At 35.7% G+C, this 23,342-nt stretch overlaps 3 protein-coding genes across 3 annotated transcripts; 1 reads left to right on the top strand and 2 right to left on the bottom strand.

Moving 5' to 3' along the window:
- Window positions 1-7,401: 7,401 nt before the first annotated feature.
- LOC113348487 (chloroplastic import inner membrane translocase subunit TIM22-2-like) lies at window positions 7,402-10,080 on the top strand. Its single transcript, XM_026592274.1, has 5 exons — window positions 7,402-7,643; window positions 9,029-9,093; window positions 9,202-9,274; window positions 9,361-9,414; window positions 9,631-10,080. Exons 1-5 carry the CDS (start codon window positions 7,469-7,471, stop codon window positions 9,885-9,887), a joined length of 624 nt encoding a protein of 207 aa, XP_026448059.1. The 5' UTR covers window positions 7,402-7,468; the 3' UTR covers window positions 9,888-10,080.
- Window positions 10,081-10,199: 119 nt separating this feature from the next.
- On the bottom strand, window positions 10,200-12,490 carry LOC113348488 (probable cytokinin riboside 5'-monophosphate phosphoribohydrolase LOGL5; the record flags this gene model as incomplete). The annotated part of the gene is made up of 4 exons (XM_026592275.1): window positions 10,200-10,828; window positions 10,907-11,091; window positions 11,508-11,636; window positions 12,266-12,490. Coding segments are annotated over 4 exons (888 nt in total), but the record flags the coding sequence as incomplete, so codon positions are not given.
- A 278-nt stretch (window positions 12,491-12,768) lies between these two features.
- On the bottom strand, window positions 12,769-17,694 carry LOC113348486 (putative MO25-like protein At5g47540). Its single transcript, XM_026592273.1, has 11 exons — window positions 17,201-17,694; window positions 16,828-16,989; window positions 16,548-16,666; window positions 15,973-16,047; window positions 15,697-15,790; window positions 15,092-15,151; window positions 13,933-14,001; window positions 13,690-13,788; window positions 13,440-13,484; window positions 13,240-13,342; window positions 12,769-13,151 (listed from the first exon to the last, which is right to left on the bottom strand). The coding sequence occupies exons 1-11, from the start codon at window positions 17,321-17,323 to the stop codon at window positions 13,075-13,077; spliced, it is 1,026 nt and encodes a 341-aa protein (XP_026448058.1). The 5' UTR covers window positions 17,324-17,694; the 3' UTR covers window positions 12,769-13,074.
- Window positions 17,695-23,342: the final 5,648 nt, after the last annotated feature.

Raw genomic sequence — 23,342 nt, 5'->3', positions numbered from 1 at the left:
TCTGTGGGAGGCAGATTGATTTAAAGTTTTCAGTTTAGTTGAAGCAACTCTTAGGTTATAAAGGACGTCAGTTAAGGAAATCAATTACGCAGAGTCTTGCGAGATTCAAGAGGCGTAAGGAGCGCGACTGTAACTGAATCGTTGTGACCCTAGATTTGGTCTCAATTAGCTAGACTCCAGTTCGAAGTTTTGATAGTAGACTAGAGTCTGTAACGACTTAATTTAGTTTGGTGTTCAGATATGGGCAAGGTCCCGAGGTTTTTCAGCATCTGCGGTTTCCTCATTAAAAAAATTTCTAGTGTCTGTGTTATTCCTTTTTCCGGATTATATTGTTTATCTTTATAATTGAAATATATCACATGTTGTACGTAAATCAATCAAAGTAGATATGTCCATCGTAATTGTCGGATACGACTTGATTGATCTTGGATATTAATCTTTGGAATCGTCCAAGAACTCTCACGGTATAATCAAGTTCACGGCCTTGTTTCCAAATACATATTGATTGTGAGAGTAAGAGATATAAACTCTTCATATAACTCCTGATTGAGATTCATTAAGTTGTAATTCTCGGAATTGTATATGAGTATAATCCATACAGGTTTCCTAAGAAAAAGTTGGTGGTGTATTTTGGTACCCCGCATTTTCAAAACCAATATTAGTCATTAACATACACTTAAAATGGAGGTTACAAGATAAATAAGAGTCTAAAGTTGGTGAAGGCGATGCAAAGGTGGTGGTGAAATCCACCATATATTTTGTTTACAACATTTTTTTTGTAGGTCCCATGTGATAGATGGATTAAATTGTTCTATATTTATGATAATTTGGTAAATAATGGTTCAATTAATTGTGGCCTGATATTTCTTGAAATTGATGTCACACTCAATTTCATCTTGGTCGTCTTTATATATAAGAGTTTTTGGTGTTTCTGGTTTAAGATGCTATAAAAAAATATTCAATATTTTTGTAGCTTTGATAGCTTATTCATGTGAAAAATTGTTCTCTGTAGCTAAACTTTCATTTCAACATCATCAATTTCCCCGGTTCCCATGACACACTCTGTCATTTCCTCGTTAGTCAACAAGTCTGAATTTGTGTTTCTTCAGGGGAGTTCAGGAGGTGTTCAAAATCCATTGCATTGCGATAATTTAATCCATTGATAAAAAGGTTACAGTTTTCTGACGCCTTTACTATCTAATAATTTACCATAATTAATAAATTATTATTTTAAAGATTATATACTATCGCAATATATTGGCAAAAATTTAGTCGCTCTCGATACTGTTATTTTATAAAGGTTATATTGTATATCCGTAAGGTGAACAATGATGTATAAGTATAAGAAAGAAAACTCATCATATTTGGTGTTCATTCAAATATTTACACAATTGATAAAAGTAATTACATGGCCCATAAAAGTGAAGTGGTTTGGCTTATCTATAGAAGATCTAACTTTTCATACAACTAAATCCAACAATTAAATATTTTTCCACGAGAATTCTCATTTTCTAAGAGTGCACCTTTTTTGGAGGGCGATTAAGATACATTTTCTCAGGTTAAGGTTTTTCTGTACATTTATGGTCAATTGCGAAGAAATGGTACAAAAACAAGAGCATGTTGATTGGGAAGAACGAATACGAAGACATGAGATAAAATAAGAATAGAAGAACAATGAAACTGGTTTTAGTTTCACTTTGCGCTAGATCTATGATGAATTAAGTTATTCTTTTTTACTAGGAGCTGACTCTGCCTACTCAAGTGCTAAATCGTTTGTTTTTTATTTATTTATCCAATATGTGTTTCGATATCTGACTCAACACAAAACAATGACTCGGTCATATTTGAATTAGATATAAAGTTGTACCTAACTTGTTGAGCATTTATGTAACTCGATTCAAAAATTTTCTATAACATTATTATTTAACGATTAATAAGCCACATATAATAAACCAAACTTATATCATGTTTTTTATTTTATGGATCTGACTGAAATCACATGACTCATTTGGATCTGAGTCAATGTGTTTGTTTTTTGAGTCAGATTTCAACTAATTCAAAAGTATGCGATATAGTATCTTGGTCCCATGATTTAAGGACATTTTGTTTCCCAACACAAACTTGTTCGACTCACATACTAGATTTGAGTCAGATAGCGAGTCAGAACGACGAAAAATAAAACACCAAAGGTATGACATATGACTCGTGCCGAATCAGGGGCCAAGCCAGATCCAGACGTCGAGTCAGAGACAAACAAACACACGCTACATGTTTTGTTTTTTTTCTTTGAAAAATAAGCTAACCTCAGAACTTGCATTGATAAAGTTGATTAAGGAAATCAGAAACCTTACATGAAACTTTCAAGATTACAAAAAAATCATACAAATTGTAATATCTCCACCAATTCTTGACAATGAAATATATCTTATTAGATCTAAAAGCAGTTTCAGAATACCTTCTCTCTCGCGAAGGAGAGGACCAAAAAACTAGAGCCAATTTGATTTTGAAAACAAAACCAGCATGTATCAAAGTACAAGGGAATGATTGTATCAAATCCAACCCAATGTTCTTCAAAACATGTATATGACATGAACTGGATTTTTTTATTATTTAGATTACCTGATGTAATCAGGGTAGTACCGACTTAAATAACAATAAAAATACCCAAATAGTAATCATAGTGTCTAAAGTGACAGTAATATCCAAAGTGTCTTGAGTAATAAGGATAATCTGAATCGGTCTTTAATAGTCTCAGAAAGAAACCATATGTCTCGGTATTGGAAATATGGTAATAGTTGTAGAGATTTAAGAACTTGATGATGATCTTGAAGAACGAGTTATTATTTTCTTGGTTTTCATAACTTGGGTTGTTGGTATGCTTGTTCGTGCTGGTAGAATAACAAACATGATCCAAATCTTCTCAACATCAACAACGCGACAAACATACATCATAAAATAAAAATCAAAAGTTCTATATCTAGAGGAAGTATCAAAAAATCTAGATAACAATGATTCGACTCTAGATATAACCCCTTTCTAATTTAATAATGATAGTGGATATTTCTAAAAATAAACAAGACCCATAAAAGAAGAGGGAGGATCCATGAACACTCTTAGATGGACACTATCATAAATGATTTGCTCATTTTTGCCGCAAAACCAAAACAACAATGAATCTATATCTAACATTTTGATGATACATTCCTATTACAAGACTCTACATTCCTACCAAAAATGGGCACAATTCGAGAAACCAAACCTCATCATCTACGGATCTTAATTTCAACCGTTAACTTTTAACAGCTGATATTCCCAGAAGGTAGATGCGTCTTGAATTGTGCCCATTTTTGGTAGGAATGTAGAGTCTTATAAGAGGAACATATCATCGAAATTTTAGATTTAAATTCATTGTCGTTTGGATTTTGTGGAAAAAATGATGCAAAACATGCATGATAGTGTCCATCTAGGAGCAACATAGTCCAGAAAAAAAATCAAAATCTATGAGATGATGTATTTGGTAACAAAGACCTAAATAAAAACCCCACCAACACTACAGTGTAGCTCTAACTAAGTATAGGAAGAAGAGGTACAGCCGAAAATTTATCATTAATAAATATAAAATAGAAACAAAACCGAAAGGATAAGGAGTAGCCAATCCGATTTGAGTTACCGGAGATGGAGATGTTGCTTCATCTTGGATTAAGATCAAATCTGAAAAGGATTGAGAGCCCTGATTTTTCCTGGTCATCTGTACAGTGGACCAACACACTAATCGGCCAAAGAATCACCAATAAGAAAACTTAAAAAAAATCTAAACCAGCGTCGAAGAACATCAACTGGTAGGGAAAAGTTAACATAAGCTTGGAAAGTTAGCTGATATGCTCCAAAGAGCCGATCTAACCAGATGGATTCTCAAGGTTTTAGGCTTTTATCACTGTAAAGAGAAGAAAAAACATAGATTGAACAAAGTAATTTCGCACAAATATATTGAGTATTGAAAATGATTTGTTGAACGCGGATTGAATCCCGCGAACTTTTCTATATCTCACACAGAGTCGAGATCCACACGGACAACACCAATAATACCCCTTGTTAATCCATGGTCTGGTGTGTGAGAGATTTTTGTGAAGGTTGGGACAACCCTAGGACTCGATGCTCGGTATACCTAGCACGACGTATATATGGTATACACTTACTATATATGACATGGCTGTCAAGTGGCCTAGAAATAATGCGCTAAAATGGTGCATTATTGGCAATATGGCATATGGCAGAAATACGGTGGAACATTCAAAGTTGCAGCTAGGCCAAGGCATGTGCCAAACGGGGTTTGGACATGGCCAATGATGCGAGATTAACATCAAGAAATGCCAAATGAGTTTGGCAAGTAAACTGTATGCATGTGGCCTACATGCATGCAAGCAAGACTTGCATTAGCACACTTGCATCATTGGGAGAATGATGCTAAGCAATGATTGCGGGACTTTGGCTGACAGATGCAATCATTGTGCAACAAGGATGGATGACATGTGTCGGGCACATGGCCTTGACGATTTCGAGTTGGTTACACGGAATTTTTTTTTATTTATGCATTTCTAAAGGCTAGGACCTGTTTGTTTGGCTTTAGAATGTTGTTGGATCAGTTGGCACAGTTGGCCAACTGCCTGGTGTAAAGCAAATCCGTAAATACCATACAGTTACTTGTAAATAGCTTTTGTAAGGCTATATAAGCTTGATCTTGTGAAGGGATTAGGTAATCCGGAACAAGAAGAGTGTGTAACCCTAAGTGTGCAATAAATAAAAGGCTACGGCCTAGTTTAAAGCTAAGTTCTGTTGGTGCATTTTCCCTTTGTTTTGGCTTATTATTTATGCATCAAACGGAGTGTGTGTATTTGGCTGAAAGCTTGAAAGATTTGTAAGCAGAAGCTCTATTTAGTATGGGGTGAATAGAGATCTAGTCAAGAAGTTGAAGTATTGGCTAAGTGCGAGTTAGCTGAAATTGTGTTGTGAAGCATAGTTTCCATTCTCAAGGTTGGTATTGCATTTGGGTTATGCGAACCTGTTAAAATTCGGGTATCAGAGCCCTGGTTAAGGGTCTCTCTATTCACGCTGGATTATAAAAGGCTGAGTGAATTTGTTGTTGTTCTTGAGTTTGGTCGTGAATTGTATTTGAAGTGAAGGATCCACACACAAAGTACAAGGCATACAAAGGATGGGTCGAAGATCAAGCCAAAGGTTAGCATTAAAGGTATGTGAACCCTTAATCCAAGAATCTACAAGCAATAATCAGACACGAAGGATGTCCTCAGAACAACTTGATAAGGGTAAAACGAGTTTTTCTACATGTCAGAACTACACTAAGGGTACCGGAGACGCTGCAAGTGATGATGAGAAACAACACGATGCTGGGAAGGGTCAGCACAACATCAGTCATTTGCTACGGAGAAAATGACACACCAAGAAGAAGATATCTTCTGGACTGATGTACATTGATGTGAAAATCAATAGAGAGTGAGTATTATCGATGGCTGATACCGGTGCTACCAAGTCCTTTATTCATTCAGATATTGTCGTAGAATTGAACTGAACAGTTGCTAGCGCGACTAGCACCATCAAAGATGTTAACGCATAACCACAAACCAGACGAGAGAAAGTTCGCAATGCAGATGTGCAAGTTGGGGGATAGAAAGGAAAACTAGATTTTCTAGTGATGGTCATGGATGATTATGACTTGATATTGGGCATACATTTCTTTTGCGCGGCGAAGGAATCGCCATTACCTCATAGGAATGGGATATTGATACAGCACCCTCAATACCCATGTTTTGTCTCTATGGTAAGGCAAATTGAACCATACAAGACACCTAAGCCATGTTTGTCTGCGATTCAGGTGAAAGAAGGTATGCGTATGCGTGTTGGTTGAGATCAAATCAGGAAATGTAGTAGAAGTTGAGGATGGAATAATTGAGGTCTTAGAAGAGTTTGCAGACACGATGCCTGCAGAACTGCCTAAGATGCTACCACCGCGGCGTAGGATCGATCATATGATTGATTTGATGCCAGGGGCGAGGCCGCCTGCTAAAGCACCATATCGTATTTCACCGCTAGAACTCGAGGAGATGCGCAAAAATATTTACGAACTGATAGATGCAGGATATATACAACTGTCTAAAGCTCCATTTGGTGCTCTGGTTCTGTTCTAAAAGAAGCAAGATGGCTCGCTTCGTATGTGTGTTAATTATAGGGCTTTGAATAAGCTAACTGTGAAGAACAAGTACCCAATTCCGCTAGTGAAAGACTTGTTTGATCGATTAGCCAAGGCCAAGTTCTTCACCAAGTTGGATTTGCGCTCAGGTTATTAACAAGTGCGTATAACAGAAGGACATGAACCAAAGACTACAATAGTAACCAGGTATGGCTCGTTTGAGTACCGTGTAATGCCATTTGGCTTGACGAATGCTCCTGCAACATTTTGCAACCTGATGAATGATGTGTTCGCTGAGTATATTGACCACTTTGTAGTAATATATTTGGACGATATAGTTATTTACAGTGAGACTTTGGAGAGCGTGCGATGCATCTTTGCAAAGTGTTTGCAAAGCTTAAGGAGATAAGTTTGTATGTGAAGAAGGAAAAGTGTGAGTTTTCCCAGGCCACAATTACGCAATCATTGTGCAACAAGGATGGATCACATGTGTCGGGCACATGGCCTTCACGGTTTCGAGTTGGTTACACGGAAGTTGTTTTGATTTATGCATTTCTAAAGGATAGGACCCGTTTGTTTGGATTTAGAACGTAGTGGGATCAGTTGGCACGGTTGGCCAACTGCCTGGTGTAAAGAAAAATTTGTAACTGCCAGACAGTTACTTGTAAATAGCTTTTGTAAGGCTATATAAGCCTGATCTTGTGAAGGATGGGTAATTCGGAACAAGAAGAGTATGTGACCCTAAATGTGCAATAAATAAAAGGCTACGATCTAGTTTAAAGCTAAGTTCTGTTGGTGCATTGTCCCTTTGTTTTGGCTTATTGTTTATGCATCAAGCGGAGTATGTGTATTTGGTTGAAAGGTTGAAAGATTTGTGAGCAGAACCTCTATTCAGTATGGGCTGAATAGAGATTTAGTTAAGAAGTCGAAGTATTGGCTAAATGCGAGTTGGCTGAAATTGTGATGTGGAGCATAATTACCATTGTCAAAGGTTGATATTGCATTTGGATTGTGCGAACACGTGACACTTACCATGTCGGCCGCTATCCTTCCCCAAACAAAGTCAAGAGAGTAAAGGACAAAAGGGTTTCTTTTCTCCATTCCCCGTCCGTGATGTAACACGCGCAAATCGCACGTACTGCTTCTCCTCAAAACCCCAAAAGATAGAAGAAAAATATCAAAGAAAAAAGAGTTTTTTTTACAGTAGCCTCTTCTTCTTGTTGTTCGTCTTGGTTGTTCTCGTCAGGAAACAGAAGATAGAAAATGGCGATGGTGGATTCTCCGAACCCTGATATTGATTATGAAAGCGACTCTAATGAAAACCCTTCTTATCCTTCTGATGCTCTAGTTCCATCTTCTTCACCCACCACTATTTGTCTTACTAGGTTTGCTGGCGATTCTGCAGCTGGCGCTGTCATGGGTTCGATCTTCGGTTACGGTAAGCTCTTCTTTCGTTTGAAACCCCCATCAGTTCTGAATGCCCTTTACATTTTTCTCGTTATTGTACTCCCTGGGTTTCAGTTCTTTGGTACAATTTTTAGCTTAGAATATAATTTTTTTCATACCTATGGAGTGATTAACTATGAATTGGTATGTTTTGTTACATTGGTGTACTAAGTTTGAAAACGAGCTTTGTAGTTTGGATGGATGAGATTTTTTAGAGTATGAGTCTTGTGGGTTTCTTTGAAGTTGATGTTTAAAGATAACCTAATCTTTTTGGCTCTCCTCATTTCAATTTTGGTGATTTAAGTGCTGCATTGACTTGTTTGGTTAATTTGGTAAAACTATGGACAATGGTATTAGAGAGAATCGGGACTTCATATTGGAAACATTTTAGACATGACTGTCCATCTGAAGAATTAGTTTGCTTGGTATTTATTTATAATCTATGTGCAATACTATGTTCGTTGTTGATATCTATTGGTTATGTTTGTTATAGTATTTACTTGGGCATTCTTGATTAGATTGTTCTTAATTTTTAATGTATCAACAATGTTCAGATTTCAGTACTGCAAGATAATTGAAATATGTTAACTTGATAAATCATGAGTATTGCTTTTTAATTAGTTTGTATGTTTAGATTTAAGTACTGCAGGATAATTGAAATATGTTAACTCGATAAATCATGAGTATTGATTTCAGTACGACGAAGAGACCTAACAACTGTTACTTCATGTCTCATGGCTCTCACATAGATACTTTAATTGAAACCATTTTGTATTGTGTTTTTTTGAATCTTTTAGCTTTAGTTAGGATGTACAGCAATTATTTAACATTGGCATTTTGGATTCTTATTTAACAGCAGAGCTGTTGGTGCTCTTTTAGTGAATTAATAGTGCTTAACCATTTACTGAAGTGATTTATGGTCATAATTTGGATTAAACTCTTGCTTCCATATCTCCTAGATGCAGATTCATGAGTTTGTATGAGCATATATTAGAACACTCACGTTGCTATTGAAATTTGTAAATGACTAGCTTCTGATAAACTACTTGACCAAAATTTCCGACATGCTTATTTGCAAAGAAGTCTACTAGTCCTTACATGGCAGAAAACACTACATGTCATTGTTAGAGATTTAAGGTTAAATGTGTTGTTACATCTGGAAAAATTTAAGGTGATATCATGCACAATGAAATTGCAGGAGGGAAAAAAAAAACTTTTTTTTATCTTTGCTTTGTACAATTCCATCCAGCCTTTAAATTGAAGCAAATACCTGTTTAAATCTGCAACGGCTAATCAGGTCTCAAACATAAAAATTCACTTTGCCAGCTTATGCTTAAAGAATGCTTACATGGTAAGTTTTTTGTACATATCTTTCAGGTCAGGGATTATTTCAGAAGAAAGGGTTTAAAGGATCATTTTCAGTTGCTGGTTCTAACGCCAAGGTTTGTAGAATGTTCTAAATTGTTGGTTTGTTGTTCCTTTTTTCATTTGCAACCTCTACTTGTACTAAAACCTAAATGCATTTCACTTACCCCAACTTGACTTATCAGACATTTGCGCTTTTATCTGGAGTACACAGTCTGGTTGTTTGCCTCTTGAAGCAGATTCGAGGAAAGGATGATGGTAAAATATCTCTTCATAGTTACAATATTTTTTTTTTATTCCATGCTATGGTCATTGTTTTGATTTAAGTTGTTCTTCCCTTGTAGTCCATAATTCTGGAGTAGCTGGATGCTGCACTGGTCTCGCGTTGAGTTTTCCAGGTCTCCATCTCTCTCTCTCTCTCTCTCTCTCTCTCTCTCTCTTGCACACTCACTCTCTTACACGCTCTCTCTCACTCACTCTGAATATACAGCTGTATATTTCAAATAACCACATGGTTTTTCTTGTTCCGCGTTTAAACATGATACATGCTTTGTCTGTGAAGGTAGTTTGTTGTCTTTCAATTCTGATTTGTTGTATTTATAACTTTTTTGTAGGTACACCGCAGGCTCTTTTCCAAAGTTGTTTGACATTTGGAGCTTTCTCTTATGTAATGGAGTACATAAACAAGCCACAGCGAGCAATGGCTCTCACTTTCCCAAGCAGCAAGATTCAACGATCTGGTGTGATTCAACGATCTGATGTTCTTGCTCCTTTAACACTCGCTCTTCCTAATGAGTTGAAAGAGGGCTTCTCTTATTTTTGCCAGTCATTGAAGAAGCACCGACCTGGTCCCCACCCTACTTCTTACTGAAAGTCGTAATTACTTGAGCTTTACTTCAGAGTGTAACTTTGCTTTTCCAATGCTATTAGATTGAAGTTTTCTTGCTTTTGTAAATTGAGTACATAGGTGAACTTATTTCTGCTGCAAACAAAGAATCAACTTCTATATTTTGTTTTTATCGAGTTCACAAACTGGATAATGCCTCTTAGGCTTGTTATGTTTTTTTGTAGTTCTAAGTTTTTGGAGCAAATTGATAAGTCGTCACCACATAACTGATCAATTCTGGTTTCAGAGGGTGATAACCGCACAGCCTAACAATCCTGGAAAAGTATGAAACAATACTGGTTCAAATTTATAAGAGCCCAAGGTGTTTAATGAAACTGGTTCTATTATAAATGAGTTACAGTAAAACTTGGTTTGATGTAACAACTAACAATATCTGCTGCATACATCATCAAAAAATAGGGGAACCCCACCGTTGTTGTCACCGCAACCTGTTGCACTGAGTTTGTATACTGTCTGGTGTTACAATTTCCGGGGTTAGAAGAATGAGTTGTATGAGAAACTGGTTCCATTAGCTTGTTTTTAATCTCTGTCAAAGAACCGTTCGTAGCTTCATCCTTCACTGCAACGACTGGGGAAGATTATAAAATTCAGCCAAGTACTTCAAAGCTTCAGAATTTCCATTGCAGATCTTCCATAGTGATGCTACTTCTCCTTTTGAGACTGCACCCGAAACCTCACATTCATCAAGGAATTCAAATAGCTTTGAATAAAACGAGTCATAGTTCATCAAGATGAACGGGACAGGAAGCTCTGACCCAATCCTCTGTAACTGAACCAATGCTAGAATCTCGAATATTTCATCAAGTGTTCCAATACCACCAGGTAGAGCAATTACTGCTGTCCGTTCTGAAGCATTGCGTCTCACAGCTGTGTCCACAAGACCATGTTTTCGGGCAGAAAAGAACCTGAAAGATATGGAGCATCTTAAAAAGCCATAAATCTTTCTTCATCGGGATATAAATTAGAAAAGAAAAAGCTTTAACCTGCAGGTGAGATATGTTCCTGTAGCGAGGTAAGGATGGAAATTCGATGCTGTCCATTCACCAGCCTCCCTAGCAATCTTAAACCCACCAACTGGCTTCCCTGCTTGGAGAGCACCCCTAGTTGCAGCATCCATGAGACCTGGACCAACTCCACTCCATGAAGTGCAATTCAAAAGCATTGCAACCTGTGGAAATGAGCCCATGAGGTTCATATCCACCACAAAGAAGTTCTAAGGTGCAATGATGGTTTGTCATCTGGAAAGGACTAGTGGCTTCAAGATAGTCAAGTAAACAATGGCCCCAGTCTTTTTTGCGAAATTCTATCTACTGTCACGGTTTAGTTTCAAACAGCCTTGTAATTAGAAACATTACACATTTATCAAAAAACGAAATGCCAAACTCTTCCAAACTAATGTATACAACCCAGATGTTGGGAGTGAATCATAGTTTTGGAAATTACTTTTCCGGATTGCAGACCAGAAATCTCCAAGGAATTAAATTTCTATTTCAGAAAGAAAAATCTACAGCACATTTTTTGTTTATCCATTGTCATACACAATGATTTAATGAAAAAGATGATAAGGATAAGCGAAGCACTCACCTCTCTCCCTAACTCCTGTGTTTGCAGGAAATGTGGATGATCTGGTCCCATTCTTGAGGATCCCAGGTATAAGACACCTCTTCCTAGCCTTTCTATGAGTTCATAACATTTCTCTAGCTCCCTTTTCACCTTGTAAACATGATTAACACATAGGGTGGAAAAAATTAGTTCATTTATATCCACAGTAGTAAGAAAGAGCATTGAGCTAGCTGAAGTTAGGAAAAAAAACTCCGTCAGCCTGTTCAAACATTTTGCACGAAAAATCTCAAACAAAGTTTGAATTGCCAAAATTCATCAATAGATTAGTGTAAGAGTAATGATATCCCCCTTTCCTTTTCACACAGATACCCCTTCGTACTTGACAAAAGAATACATCAGACCAAAGTCATAAAGTCCTTCTCTTGCCTCTTTCTGTCCAGAGCTTATGCCAAATTAACAGTCAGTAGCTAGAAAGGTGGAAATTAGCAACTTGGTTAAGAGTGCTAGATTTCTTGTTTCTTAGTTACAGGTTTCTTCCCACATTGTGAGACATGCCCAAGTTCTATAAGTTTTCATTGCCCAAGTCCTTCAAAATCAACTGGTTCATTTATCATAATGACCAAAAACCTTAAATGGAGCAGTTTTTGATTTTGTTCTTACATGGTGATAATAATATGGAGAATTAATTAGAGCAAACAAGTTCCATGCACAGTTTTTGAATATAAAATTTTCTTTAACTAGAACTTGAAATGCACAAACATGGGTTTTATATTTTTTACCTCATTAGGGCTTGCTCTCTTTTCAAACTCCATTGCTTCACCCTTGCACATAAGTATTCTACCTGACTGAATCCTACTCTTTGGAAGCTTGAAACTTGAACTCAGGTCCCTTCTTTTATTGATAGTAAAATCAAACTTCAAAGATTTCGATGCCCTTCCTTTTGCATAAGCTGAGAACCCATGAAATTCACCAGTGAGAAACCCATGTTCTTCACTACCCGAACAAAATTAAGTTCACCAGAGATTGAGTTTCTTGATATAAAAATCACTCAATTTTCTAAAATGAGAGTTTCCAGAGATTGGGTTTCTGAAACCAACTTATGCATTTGAAAGTATTCTATTCTGAGAGAGGAATCGAATTTCTTTTCTTTATTAAAGATAAATGAATTTGATTCTCTGATAAGTGAAATAAGACTAGTTTTGCTGCTTTTGACAGATAGGGTATTTTGGTAATTCCCAATAAGCTCTTTCTTTACCTGCTGGTCATTCTAGACCTGTTTCAATAATGAAAAAGAAAATTTGATAGAATTTTTACCTCTTGTTTTACAATGACTGATACATTAATTTGAATTGAGCTTCCATGAAATATTATACAGTACAATATGTCATAAATGTAGGCAACAGCAGACCTCAAGTTGTTTGGATCTTTCTCAAACAATGAATTATAGTTCCTGCCAAATGTCGTTAACGGGAAACAAGCTACTAGTAGTTATCAATAATGATTACTTCAATACAGATCTGAAATTTACAAATTTAATGAATCTATATAAGAATGTATATTGGCCGTGGCCGAGGCTATTGTTGTTCCTTCAAGATGAATCTCGGGGTTCTAGGGAGGCAATTTCTTTTATAACTTGAGCTTTGTCTGCCTCGAATTGTTCATCCTCTGCAAATAAAAGTGACAGATTTAGTTAAGACAACGGGGAAGCTATTGTACACCTATCCAACAGGAAAACCAACGAAGCTTTTTCCACCTTTATCAAGTTTAAAGTCTCCGAAAAATCGGAGTAGCTTGCTTCGATTTGTTATAAATATACCAACAATTTCTGGAGGCTTATTTTGGTTTGCAGCAAATAGCTGTGGATGAAAACATGCGTGGAAAGAATATCAGTAAGCAGATATGGAAGACCGCCAGGAAAACAAAGATCTGAATGCTCATATATGATCACCATACCTTGAAGACATGGAATGCTTCCACTTGGATGTTCTTACTTGATTCCTGGAAAGCAATAATACCACCAACTTAGGCTTTAGTAAGCAGATATTATCAGATTGAGAGAGGTGCCAGTGTGAGAAAGATATGCACATGTGTTCAAAGTGCGGAATCAAGAGACGGATTAAACATCCATCTCAGAGAACCGCAATGGGTTCCGAGCTCATATAAGCAATGGTTAGGAGAAACAATAGTAATGAGAGTGCCTTACCCTGAGAAGATTCATTAAAATCCTCAAGTTATCCTTGGAGCTCACATACCGCATCATAACACCAGAGTTTGTACGCTCCAGTAACATGTCTCCCAAAAGCTGGGAATAGAAAAAAAAAATGAAAGAGAAAAGGTGTCAGTAAACACAAGTGCAACTTTTAACAATTGATAATATTTTTGTACATGTAATTTGGGCAAGTATTTATTAAACTTCAGGTGCACAGTGCTTGATGTTCGAAATTACCTTGACAGCTTGTCGCCTAGTGATGTAATTGGGAGATTCCAGCAGCTTTAAGTTGTACTCCGCAAAAAACTGGAATAAAGGTTTGGAGTACTATCGTTAGTCAGGAGGTCTTAAACCCAATAGGAGCTAAGAAAAATGCAATACTGATTCACTTGATAATGCAAGCCAAGTGACTCAAAGGTGAGCGACCAAAGAGCAAGTGCTTTTATTTTATTTTATTTTTGAAGCAGCAAGTGCTTGTTAAACAAATACGGTATAATTTAAACAACAGGAGTACCTCACTGTCGGCATAGCAATGCAAATATCACATATCACTATCACAGAGAAAAGTAAATCAAAATGCTGTTTCCCACACATATTTTAACCTCAGATTCAACCCTAAGTGATATGAAGGGCAATGGGTAATGAAGTCTGCATCCCACACTAACCCATGTGTTCAGGGTCTCAGTTCCCCGTAGGTGGCATGGCATTGACATATTTCATGGGATCATCTCCAGTGTTAAACTTAACATAAAAGTTCTCTAAGTTTCTGGGTTTTCAGGAAGCAAGGTCCCTTAAATTCTACTAATTTTAATGGGCAAACTTCTATGTCCAGGGATTCATGTTCCCTTGTTTTGGAGTGTGTTACCAACGAGGTTGTCAGTAAGAACCACTGACAATCTAGGTTGTAACTAAGAGTAGAACGGGTCATGGCTAGAACTGTTGCTAGTTTTCCCAATTGACATGTAAATTATAATCAATGTGAGGATCGAGTTAAAATTACATTATATATAAAAGATTTATCAAAACAAATTTCAGCATATACCAAGGAGATGCAAAATACACAGTCAGATAGAAATGCTTATGTAACCAAGAATTACCATGTTTTGATGGCTGGGGAAAATGATGTGCTTGTAGAATTTATAAATAATTTACTCATAAAATAAAATAGTATCTGGTTCCCGTGTTTAGTATCAGTCATTCAGATCAATTCAAATAAAAATCCAAACTAACCATTTGATAGATAATTTATAGTGCGTGATCCGTAATGCAGAGGTTACACCTTGTATATCCTCTTTTAAACTAGGTACTAACGAAATCTAACTTACATCCTAGAACAACAGAGACAACATAATATCCAAGCATAGCTTAGCACATAAAACTGGAAAGTTACACCTACCCAATCATAGTTTTTAGCAAGAAAATCAGCTACAGTGGACTTATGCCTCGTCAAAAGCTCCTGTAAGATATGAAAAGGGAAAATCAAATTCATGCTCACATAATGGCTTTTGGTTTCCTTATCAGAAAAAAGAAGGAAAAAAAAAAGGAAAGCAAAGAATAAACAGAAGACATGCATCACGAAGAAACTTAGACTGCATAAAATCAAGGATTCGGCGGATATATGATGTCATCTTAAAATAGATGGATATGCCTAATTGAAGAAGTAAACCGCTTGTATAACATATGGTTGCAATATTCTGTTAGTTTATAAATGACAAGTAGATGAATCCAGATGCAGAGTGGCATCTAGCTTACTTTATATCTGCACATCATGGCGTATATTCTACCTACTCAAACATAATATGCGATGATGACTTCGGATGCATATCTTAATAACCAATTTAATTTGTCAATGGTTTAAGGGTTGTTTCATGCTTTATTAAGATGTATAATATATCCATTCACATCTCTGGTTAATAGTTCTAAGAGAAAACTTTACAGAGTTTAGTTACAAGATGGACTGACAGAATTATTATCAACCAAATTGTATCTTGTAAACCCGACCTTAAATGTTGCTGCGGCGTCTGAAGCAATGTCAAAATTCGGAAGTTGTATATAATCAAAGAACTTCTTCATTTGCTCAGACTCCAAGACATACCTAAGATCCAAACAAGATATGAATGATCAAACAGTAAAACAGATGTTAAGGATACATGGTGTACTCAAAAGGAAGGATCAAGAATCTGGGAGATTACTTTAGGTCAAACACAAGAAACACACATGAATGTAGATATACAGCTAGCGAGATAAATTTTTAGTTAACTCATTGGGGTGACTTACTTAGCAACACATTGATGACGTATACATTCCCTCAACATCGCACCATAATGTAATGCAACGTCCGTGTCGTCATACCTAAACAACATAAAGGTTACATTCCACAAATTGATAATAGAGAAACAGAGTTGAGGGATCTGCAAATGTCCATAGACAATAAAAATAAACAATCCTGAGATTAATTAAAATTTGTACACTATAATGAGGTCACTCTCCATTTTAAACAAGCTGGTTGAAATACAAGTTTTATGCTCTTAAAATCATGTAATGCCACCATATAAAACCCTTAGCCACAAACAATTCTCAACTGAAAACAACAGAAACTGTTTTAAATCTCTAGATTTTCTAATTGCAAAATTACGGAAACTTTTCAAGATTAAACAAACCAAGCAACATAACTTTTGAGAAAGATCTGGACACTCTAGAAATCCAGACACTTGGTAATTCTTTCATACATCAACTACTTGCATTGCCTCTCAATCACCCATGAACCTAACATTGTATGCCATAAGAGTTTTATCGAAAGTACTTTCACCTAAGATACCTCAGACTCTACAGTATTAAAGACAATAGCTTACCCTGATAACAAAACATCCATAAGATCTTTGTTTGCATCCAAGTAATCAGAAGCAATCAACTTCGACTGAACTTGTTGCCTTTGCAAATTTGCAACCACCTGAGTGGCATCTTTGCGTGCCTACAGAGATCTCATCATTACACATCAAAAAGAAAAAAACATGCTTCTTACAAAACAACATAGACACTAACCCATATATACAAACAATGATTTTAGACAATGAAGATCACGATTTAATGCGCGATTAAATACACTTAACACATTAATGCTCATATGCTCACCTCCAGGTTCAATTTTGGAAGACAAATAATTACAAGTCGTAATGTATCTTCTTTGAAAAACTCCTGAGTTAACTGTGAACAAGCTTCTGCCACTGGCTCAGATTCACTATTTCCATATAAAACACACTTTAATTCCCGAATATTTTTACTTAATTCAGCCATCTGTAAATATATATACATCAATCATCAATAATTGATCTAAAAAATTCCCAGCAAAATTAATTCACCCCCAGATCAAAATTTGAGGTTTAATTATGGATCAGAAAAACGAATAACCAATTGGAAAATAGCAAAGTTGTGATCTTTTGAATCTAAGATCAATAATTGAAATGCAGATAAATCAAACTGTAAAAATTGGATAGGAAGATGGTACCTTTTCTTCACGCTTAGATTCACGAAGAGTGCTGTTTGGATTCGTAAAAAGAATAAGAAGTTCACGGGTTTGTCTGACAATTTCTGGTGGTGTCCGGGGTTTAGATTTGAACAGGCCTTTCATGATGATGATGATGATAGACTCCTATTCTCCAAATTCTTCTTCAGCTTACAGCAACAATAAAAAAGAAAAACAAAAAGCTTCTTCCTTTCTGAAAACAATAATTCACTCCGTTTTTTTTTTCTTCTTATTTTCAAATGTTTTTACTTATTTTTTTTTTCTGGATGATTTTTTATTTTAATTTTTCTTTCGATCTATATATTATTATAATAATAATCGAGGTTTCAGAAGAGGAAAAGGTAATGAACTTGGATTCTTCGTCCTCCTTCCGTAAAATCGGGAAAACTCTACTCTCATATATATCTGATTTTATTTTTAAATTTTAATTGTTTTTCTTTTGTTTCTGATTTATATCAACAAGAAGAGATAAAAGAAGAGACCCAAGCATAACCAGAAAAGGAGAGACTTATGTGCCCACACATGATTTTGAGTAGAGCACCTACAAGTGGGTATGGTGGGACAATCATGGTGGGGCAATTGTGGGACGTAATGTGGCACAATGTAAATGGCAGAAAGGAGTATGACTCTAATATTGTGATTGGTAGCGGATTAGGTTGGGGAAACAAATCAATGAAGCTTGTGTGTCCGTTGTTATATCTAGGGTCTGGTTTAGTTGTCCCACGTATGCCTCGTTTCAGCATTTTTGGTGAAAAACTTGTTGGAGGTTGGCAGGAAAAAATGCAATCACTTTTTTGGAAATACAATTTCATTCATAATTTTCTATGTTCGACAAATAGGAATAGAGGAATATGATTCCTTTGAGAGAATACAATCACTTTCTCGAGAATGCAATTTTATTCATGAGTTTGACAAATAGGAATTATTTCCTCCAAATGTGAAGTATTCGGAATCCACGAGAGATGGTGGATTTTAGATTCTCTGCATTTTATCATGAGCTGAACATTCTCTTATTTGTTGCAGGTAGGATATATGATATATTAAAATAGTGGTGCCATGGATATGTATCAAGAATGATATTGCTCACATTAATTATTGCAATAAGAATTACCGAATCCCCAATGTCTTATTTCAATTTATATCTTCATTATAAGGAAAAACTTAAATGTTATTAACCCCATCCAAGTATAATTGGATCATCCGAGGAAGTAAATTATAGGGGAAGCAAAACATACCGCTAATTGCAAATACAAAGACTACTAGGCGACATACCGTATATTGCAAGTACAAAGACATGTACTAGGAGGATTTATTCCCCATTTTTATCGGATTATTTTCTAATTTCACTGTAAAATAAATAAGTTACGCTGATTTTAATCATGTATATCGATGTATGAGGGAGCTACTTGTATCAATCTTGTACTCATAACAAGGTAGTGCAATATTTAAAGATGTACACTTGTTTTAAGTGTTTATATGTAGAAGTGTCTACTTGTTTTATCTTCATCTTTCTAACATAAGGATTTACTTCATATTGCTGCATAGGTTCTGTGTCAATTGTTAAAAGTTTGAATAATATATATGTCTCTTTAAGCCCCTAAGTTTTGAAAACGTGAATCGTAACACGGATCGTTTTTGTTTTTGTAATCGAATCATATATGGAGTCGCGAGTCATAAATTCGTTGTCATTTTTATACACGCCCTTGGAACGGAAACTATGCATGTAAATATTAAAATAAAATTAATAAACTTCCCCAAAAGTAAAACATAAGTGCATTATCAACAAAAGAGAGTGTGTAGCAGCTCAGTGGTGTAGGTCTCAATTGAGTACATTTTAAGTATTGGGTTTTCGGTTCATTCTTTATTTTGTTTTTACATTCATGTTATCCCCGAGAACTCGGTCAAAGTAAAAAAAATATCGTGAATCGTAGCTAATGGGAGGAATCTTCCCGATTCTCATGACATGTGGTTTTATAGTGCAATTCGTACTGATTTGGAATATTATAGAATGCATCGTATGAGTCGACTCGTGACTCTAATTAACAACCATGCCTAGGTGAAAACACTGGGAGTACCAAAATACACCACCAATTTTTTTCATAGGCAATGTGTATGGACAAACTCAACACAACTCCGGGAGTAAAAACTCAATCAAGGAAGGTGTCTAGAGTTATATATCAACTTCTCTTTTGATTAGAACGTTTACAGAATTGAATCTGTAAACCTAATCTCAAAGAGAGTTCTTGAATGGTACCAAAGACCAATATCCAAGGATCAACCAAGTCTTATTCAACAAACAAGGTCGGACCTATATACTGTGATTGATCAACGCACAACATGTGTTTAATTATAAAGATAAAACAATATAATACGGAAAAGAAATAACACAGACACCAGAAATTTTGTTAACGAGGAAACTGCAAATGCAGAAAAACCCCGGGACCTAGTCCAGATTGAACACCAAACTGTATTAAGCCGCTACAGACACTAGACTATTACCAATTAACTTCGGTCTGGAATATAGTTGATCCCGAACTCAATCTCCCACTGATTCAGGTACAGTCGCGCTCCTTACGCCTCTTGAATCTCAGCTGGACTACGCGCAATTGATTCCCTTAGATGACGTTCACCAAATAAGAGTTGCTTCAACTCAGTTGAAGACTATAAACCAAATATTCCTCCCACAGATTAAGCCTATATAATTAATTTCCTGATTTACGATCGAAACGGGTGATCAGATCAAACGTAAAATCCAGGTGATGGAAATTGATAGCAACTTGACAAAAGTCTGGCTATCCTCAAAATCCGTACTTATGCAACCCAAAGTGCAACATAGATTATTATTCACCTCACAAGTATAAAACTTGTGGAATCACAAAGTTGAGACGAAGAGAACTTTGTGATTTTTATCTATCTTGTTCAAGTGACAAATCAACAATAGAACAAGATCAGGATACACAAGTTATCAAGATAAGAGATAACTGGACATGGCTTCACAAATCCCAATGAAGTCTTTGATAGTCGTTAAATCCTAAAAGGATTTCTGTAGAGGACGACTCTAGATACAACTAGGAAATACCAAAAAGTAGTGTCGGGATTCAAAGATCCCAAGTTCCAAGAGTTCCCCTTATATAGACTTCAAGGCCTAGGTTGCTTTAGGTTTAAGATAAGATAGCTTTGGAACCAAGCAAAAAATATTCACCGTTAGATGAAAGATTTAAATCTTATTCACATAAACAAGATATACACTTTGGTTAGGTAAACCGTAAATGAACCGTGTACAAAGACTATGTCCATCATGGTTGTTAGATCATAGCTCGGTTGAGCTCACCAAACCTTGGTATGTCAAGTTTGGTTGTCATATTTTAGCGAACCAAAACTCATTTAAAGAGTCGCCTTCGTATAGGTTAGATTGAAAGTATTAGGATGAGAAATTACAAGTATTACATGAAGACTTGAATAAGTGAAGAAGCAAGGAGCTACACCGATGACATCATCCTTACTATTGAGGTTAGTAATATTTGACTTGAACTGTTTCATTCCCTAACGTATCTTTCAAGTCCTGCATATTGAAAACATAACTGCAAAGCATGAATGATTTACTCTAGTTAGACATAGTATTAAGGAATACGATATGAAGTATAACGCTTATCTTTTGAACTTCGTATATAATACATCGACATAATCGTATGAATGCTATTGTGATTATGTGAATGGGTAAAGGTGAAGATTTAATCATAGGAAACAATGTTTTACATTTGTTTAAAGGAAGTAGTTCAAAAACTTGGTTTGTGAATCGAAAGTGAAATCGCTAGGCTTATTGGTATATGTTATTCATTGAAAATATGTGGATTACCAATATGTGTGATTAGTATAACCACTCATGACTTGTTTATGTTCTTGGTAAAACTACTCACAAGGCCTGACTTTTGTATTGGTATGACTTTTATTAGTGAAACCGATCTTAAGTAATCACCTGAGATGGTAAGATCAATTTTTTTGTAATTGGTTTGACCAACTCTAGTCATTGGGGAACCGATCCTATGAAGAGGTGCAACCTATCACAAAAGGGGAATCGATCCTTGTAAGAGGTGCAACAAGTTTCTAGTTATTGAGAACCGATCATATGAACATGTGCAACACGTTTTTAGATATTGGGAATCGATCCTATGGACATGTGCACCAAATACAAGTTAGATACTATATATATGTGGGAACTGATCCTAGTACCTAGTCAACCGAATTTTGGAAAGCTAGTGTGACTAAATCCAGTACTCACATGGAGGTAGAACCGAAACTTGTTATGGTAGAACCGCGAAACCTATGATTGGTGATTGAATGTTGTTTGATCAATCACATAGTTCTTGGAAGTCAGGTGAACCAATTCTAAACTTGTTTGGAAGTGTGGTAAATCGGTTCCAAGATTGTAAATATGAAAAAGGATTTACAAAGTAAAGATGTCGACATACTTTGAACATGTGTAATAACTCTTATCTTTTATTGTTCAAAGATATTCCTTAATAACTAAAGGAAAGAATCCCGGATCGAAATAAATTGAGAATCTTTTAAATAAGGTTTTTAGTTTTATATGCTTTTATTTTTCCAGCAAATAAATGCATATCTTTAGAAAGTTAAAATTGGTAATGTGCATTTACTAATTAATATTTTGTACTGAGATTTCGACCACTATTTGGACAAAGAATTTCCAGGAATTAAGAAAACCGAATCTGGGCGTTAATGCATATCTTGAGAATATTTTCGGTTTTGGAAATTCATTGGTGTCCAAACTTCCTTGGTCTATAAATATCAATGTTTGTATTTCAAGCAAACTAATCCTCATAGCCAACAAAACTACCTAGTTGTGTTGTTAATGGTGGATCCGCCTATTCGGAGAGGAAAGTAACCTAATTAATCGAAATCTCTTACGGCCGCTCGGTTTAAAGACTTCTTTGGGATTGAGAATCTCTATTAGTACCGCTGGTGGGAAACTAGATAATTGTAGTTTATTATTAGTGTTCGATTGATTAATTGACTAACGGTGGTTGAACTTTGATTGCACCTAGTTTGTTTATGCTTGAGTATCTTCTCTTCTGATATAAGATTCACTCAAACTAGATCGAAGTTTTGACGAGAATCTTTAGACTGTTTGTAGATCTAAAGACATCTTGTGATAATCCAATGTTAACAGACTCCGTTATGTGTGTGATTGATCACAAGAGATTCAAGTTGATTGTGTGCAGGTATTTATTGAAGATCTAAGAAGATTTGACGATAAAGAAGACTTTGAAGATTTATGATTTGGGTTCATAATCTTTGGTGTGTGATGTGATTTCAAATTGAGTTGTAGTAAAAAGTTCGTTGAGACTTGTGAAAGCAAATATTTTAGATTTAATGAAATTTAAAAACAAACAAAACTTAATTCAAGATTATTAGGAATAACCAAGACACTGATTCCACTATCACACATGAATAAATTATGGAAAATAATCCAAAACTCTAATTATCTTTTAAGTCCCTTATTTCTTAATTCACAATTAATCAAACATATTCTCAAATATTAATTGTATTCCACAAGCATAGACTATCAATTGATTAAACAAAGTATAATCTATCAAATTGAATCACAAGTAATTAAGAAAATTATGTAAAAATTTAAAAAATCTGCAAGAGCAGTGATTGAGTGAATTATAATTAAAAATTAGAGAAAATGAAAGAGTTACCCATTATTCATGTGTGAATAGCTTCCTCATTGCCTTGGTTGTGGGAGAATTATCTCATCATCATGTTGGAAACACACTCAAAATTCATTTTTATTGCTCAAAGGGTGTTTACAAAGATGAAATGGAGAAAAACTATTAAAAATCGGGTTTGCAACAGTTATAAGTGTTACAAACTGAAAAGAACGATAGAACGGAGTACTGTCGCTGATTCTCGACCCTCGCCTGTGTGTCGTTTCCACTGTTGAGAAACGACTGTTGTTGCGCGCCTAATGTTCTTGGTGTTCTTCACAGCAGCAGAAATGGTGATTCTTCTGCAACTCGACTTTCACAGCTCTGTAATCTCCCCCAAACTCTCCGTCCCTATTCTATGACATCCCAACCCTATTTATAATCACCGCAGGGCC

This window comes from Papaver somniferum, chromosome 2 (assembly GCF_003573695.1).
Source record: "Papaver somniferum cultivar HN1 chromosome 2, ASM357369v1, whole genome shotgun sequence".
NCBI lineage: Eukaryota > Viridiplantae > Streptophyta > Magnoliopsida > Ranunculales > Papaveraceae > Papaver > Papaver somniferum.
The sequence above is the reverse complement of the archived record's forward strand: the minus strand, read 5'-3'. Positions and strand labels throughout refer to the sequence as shown.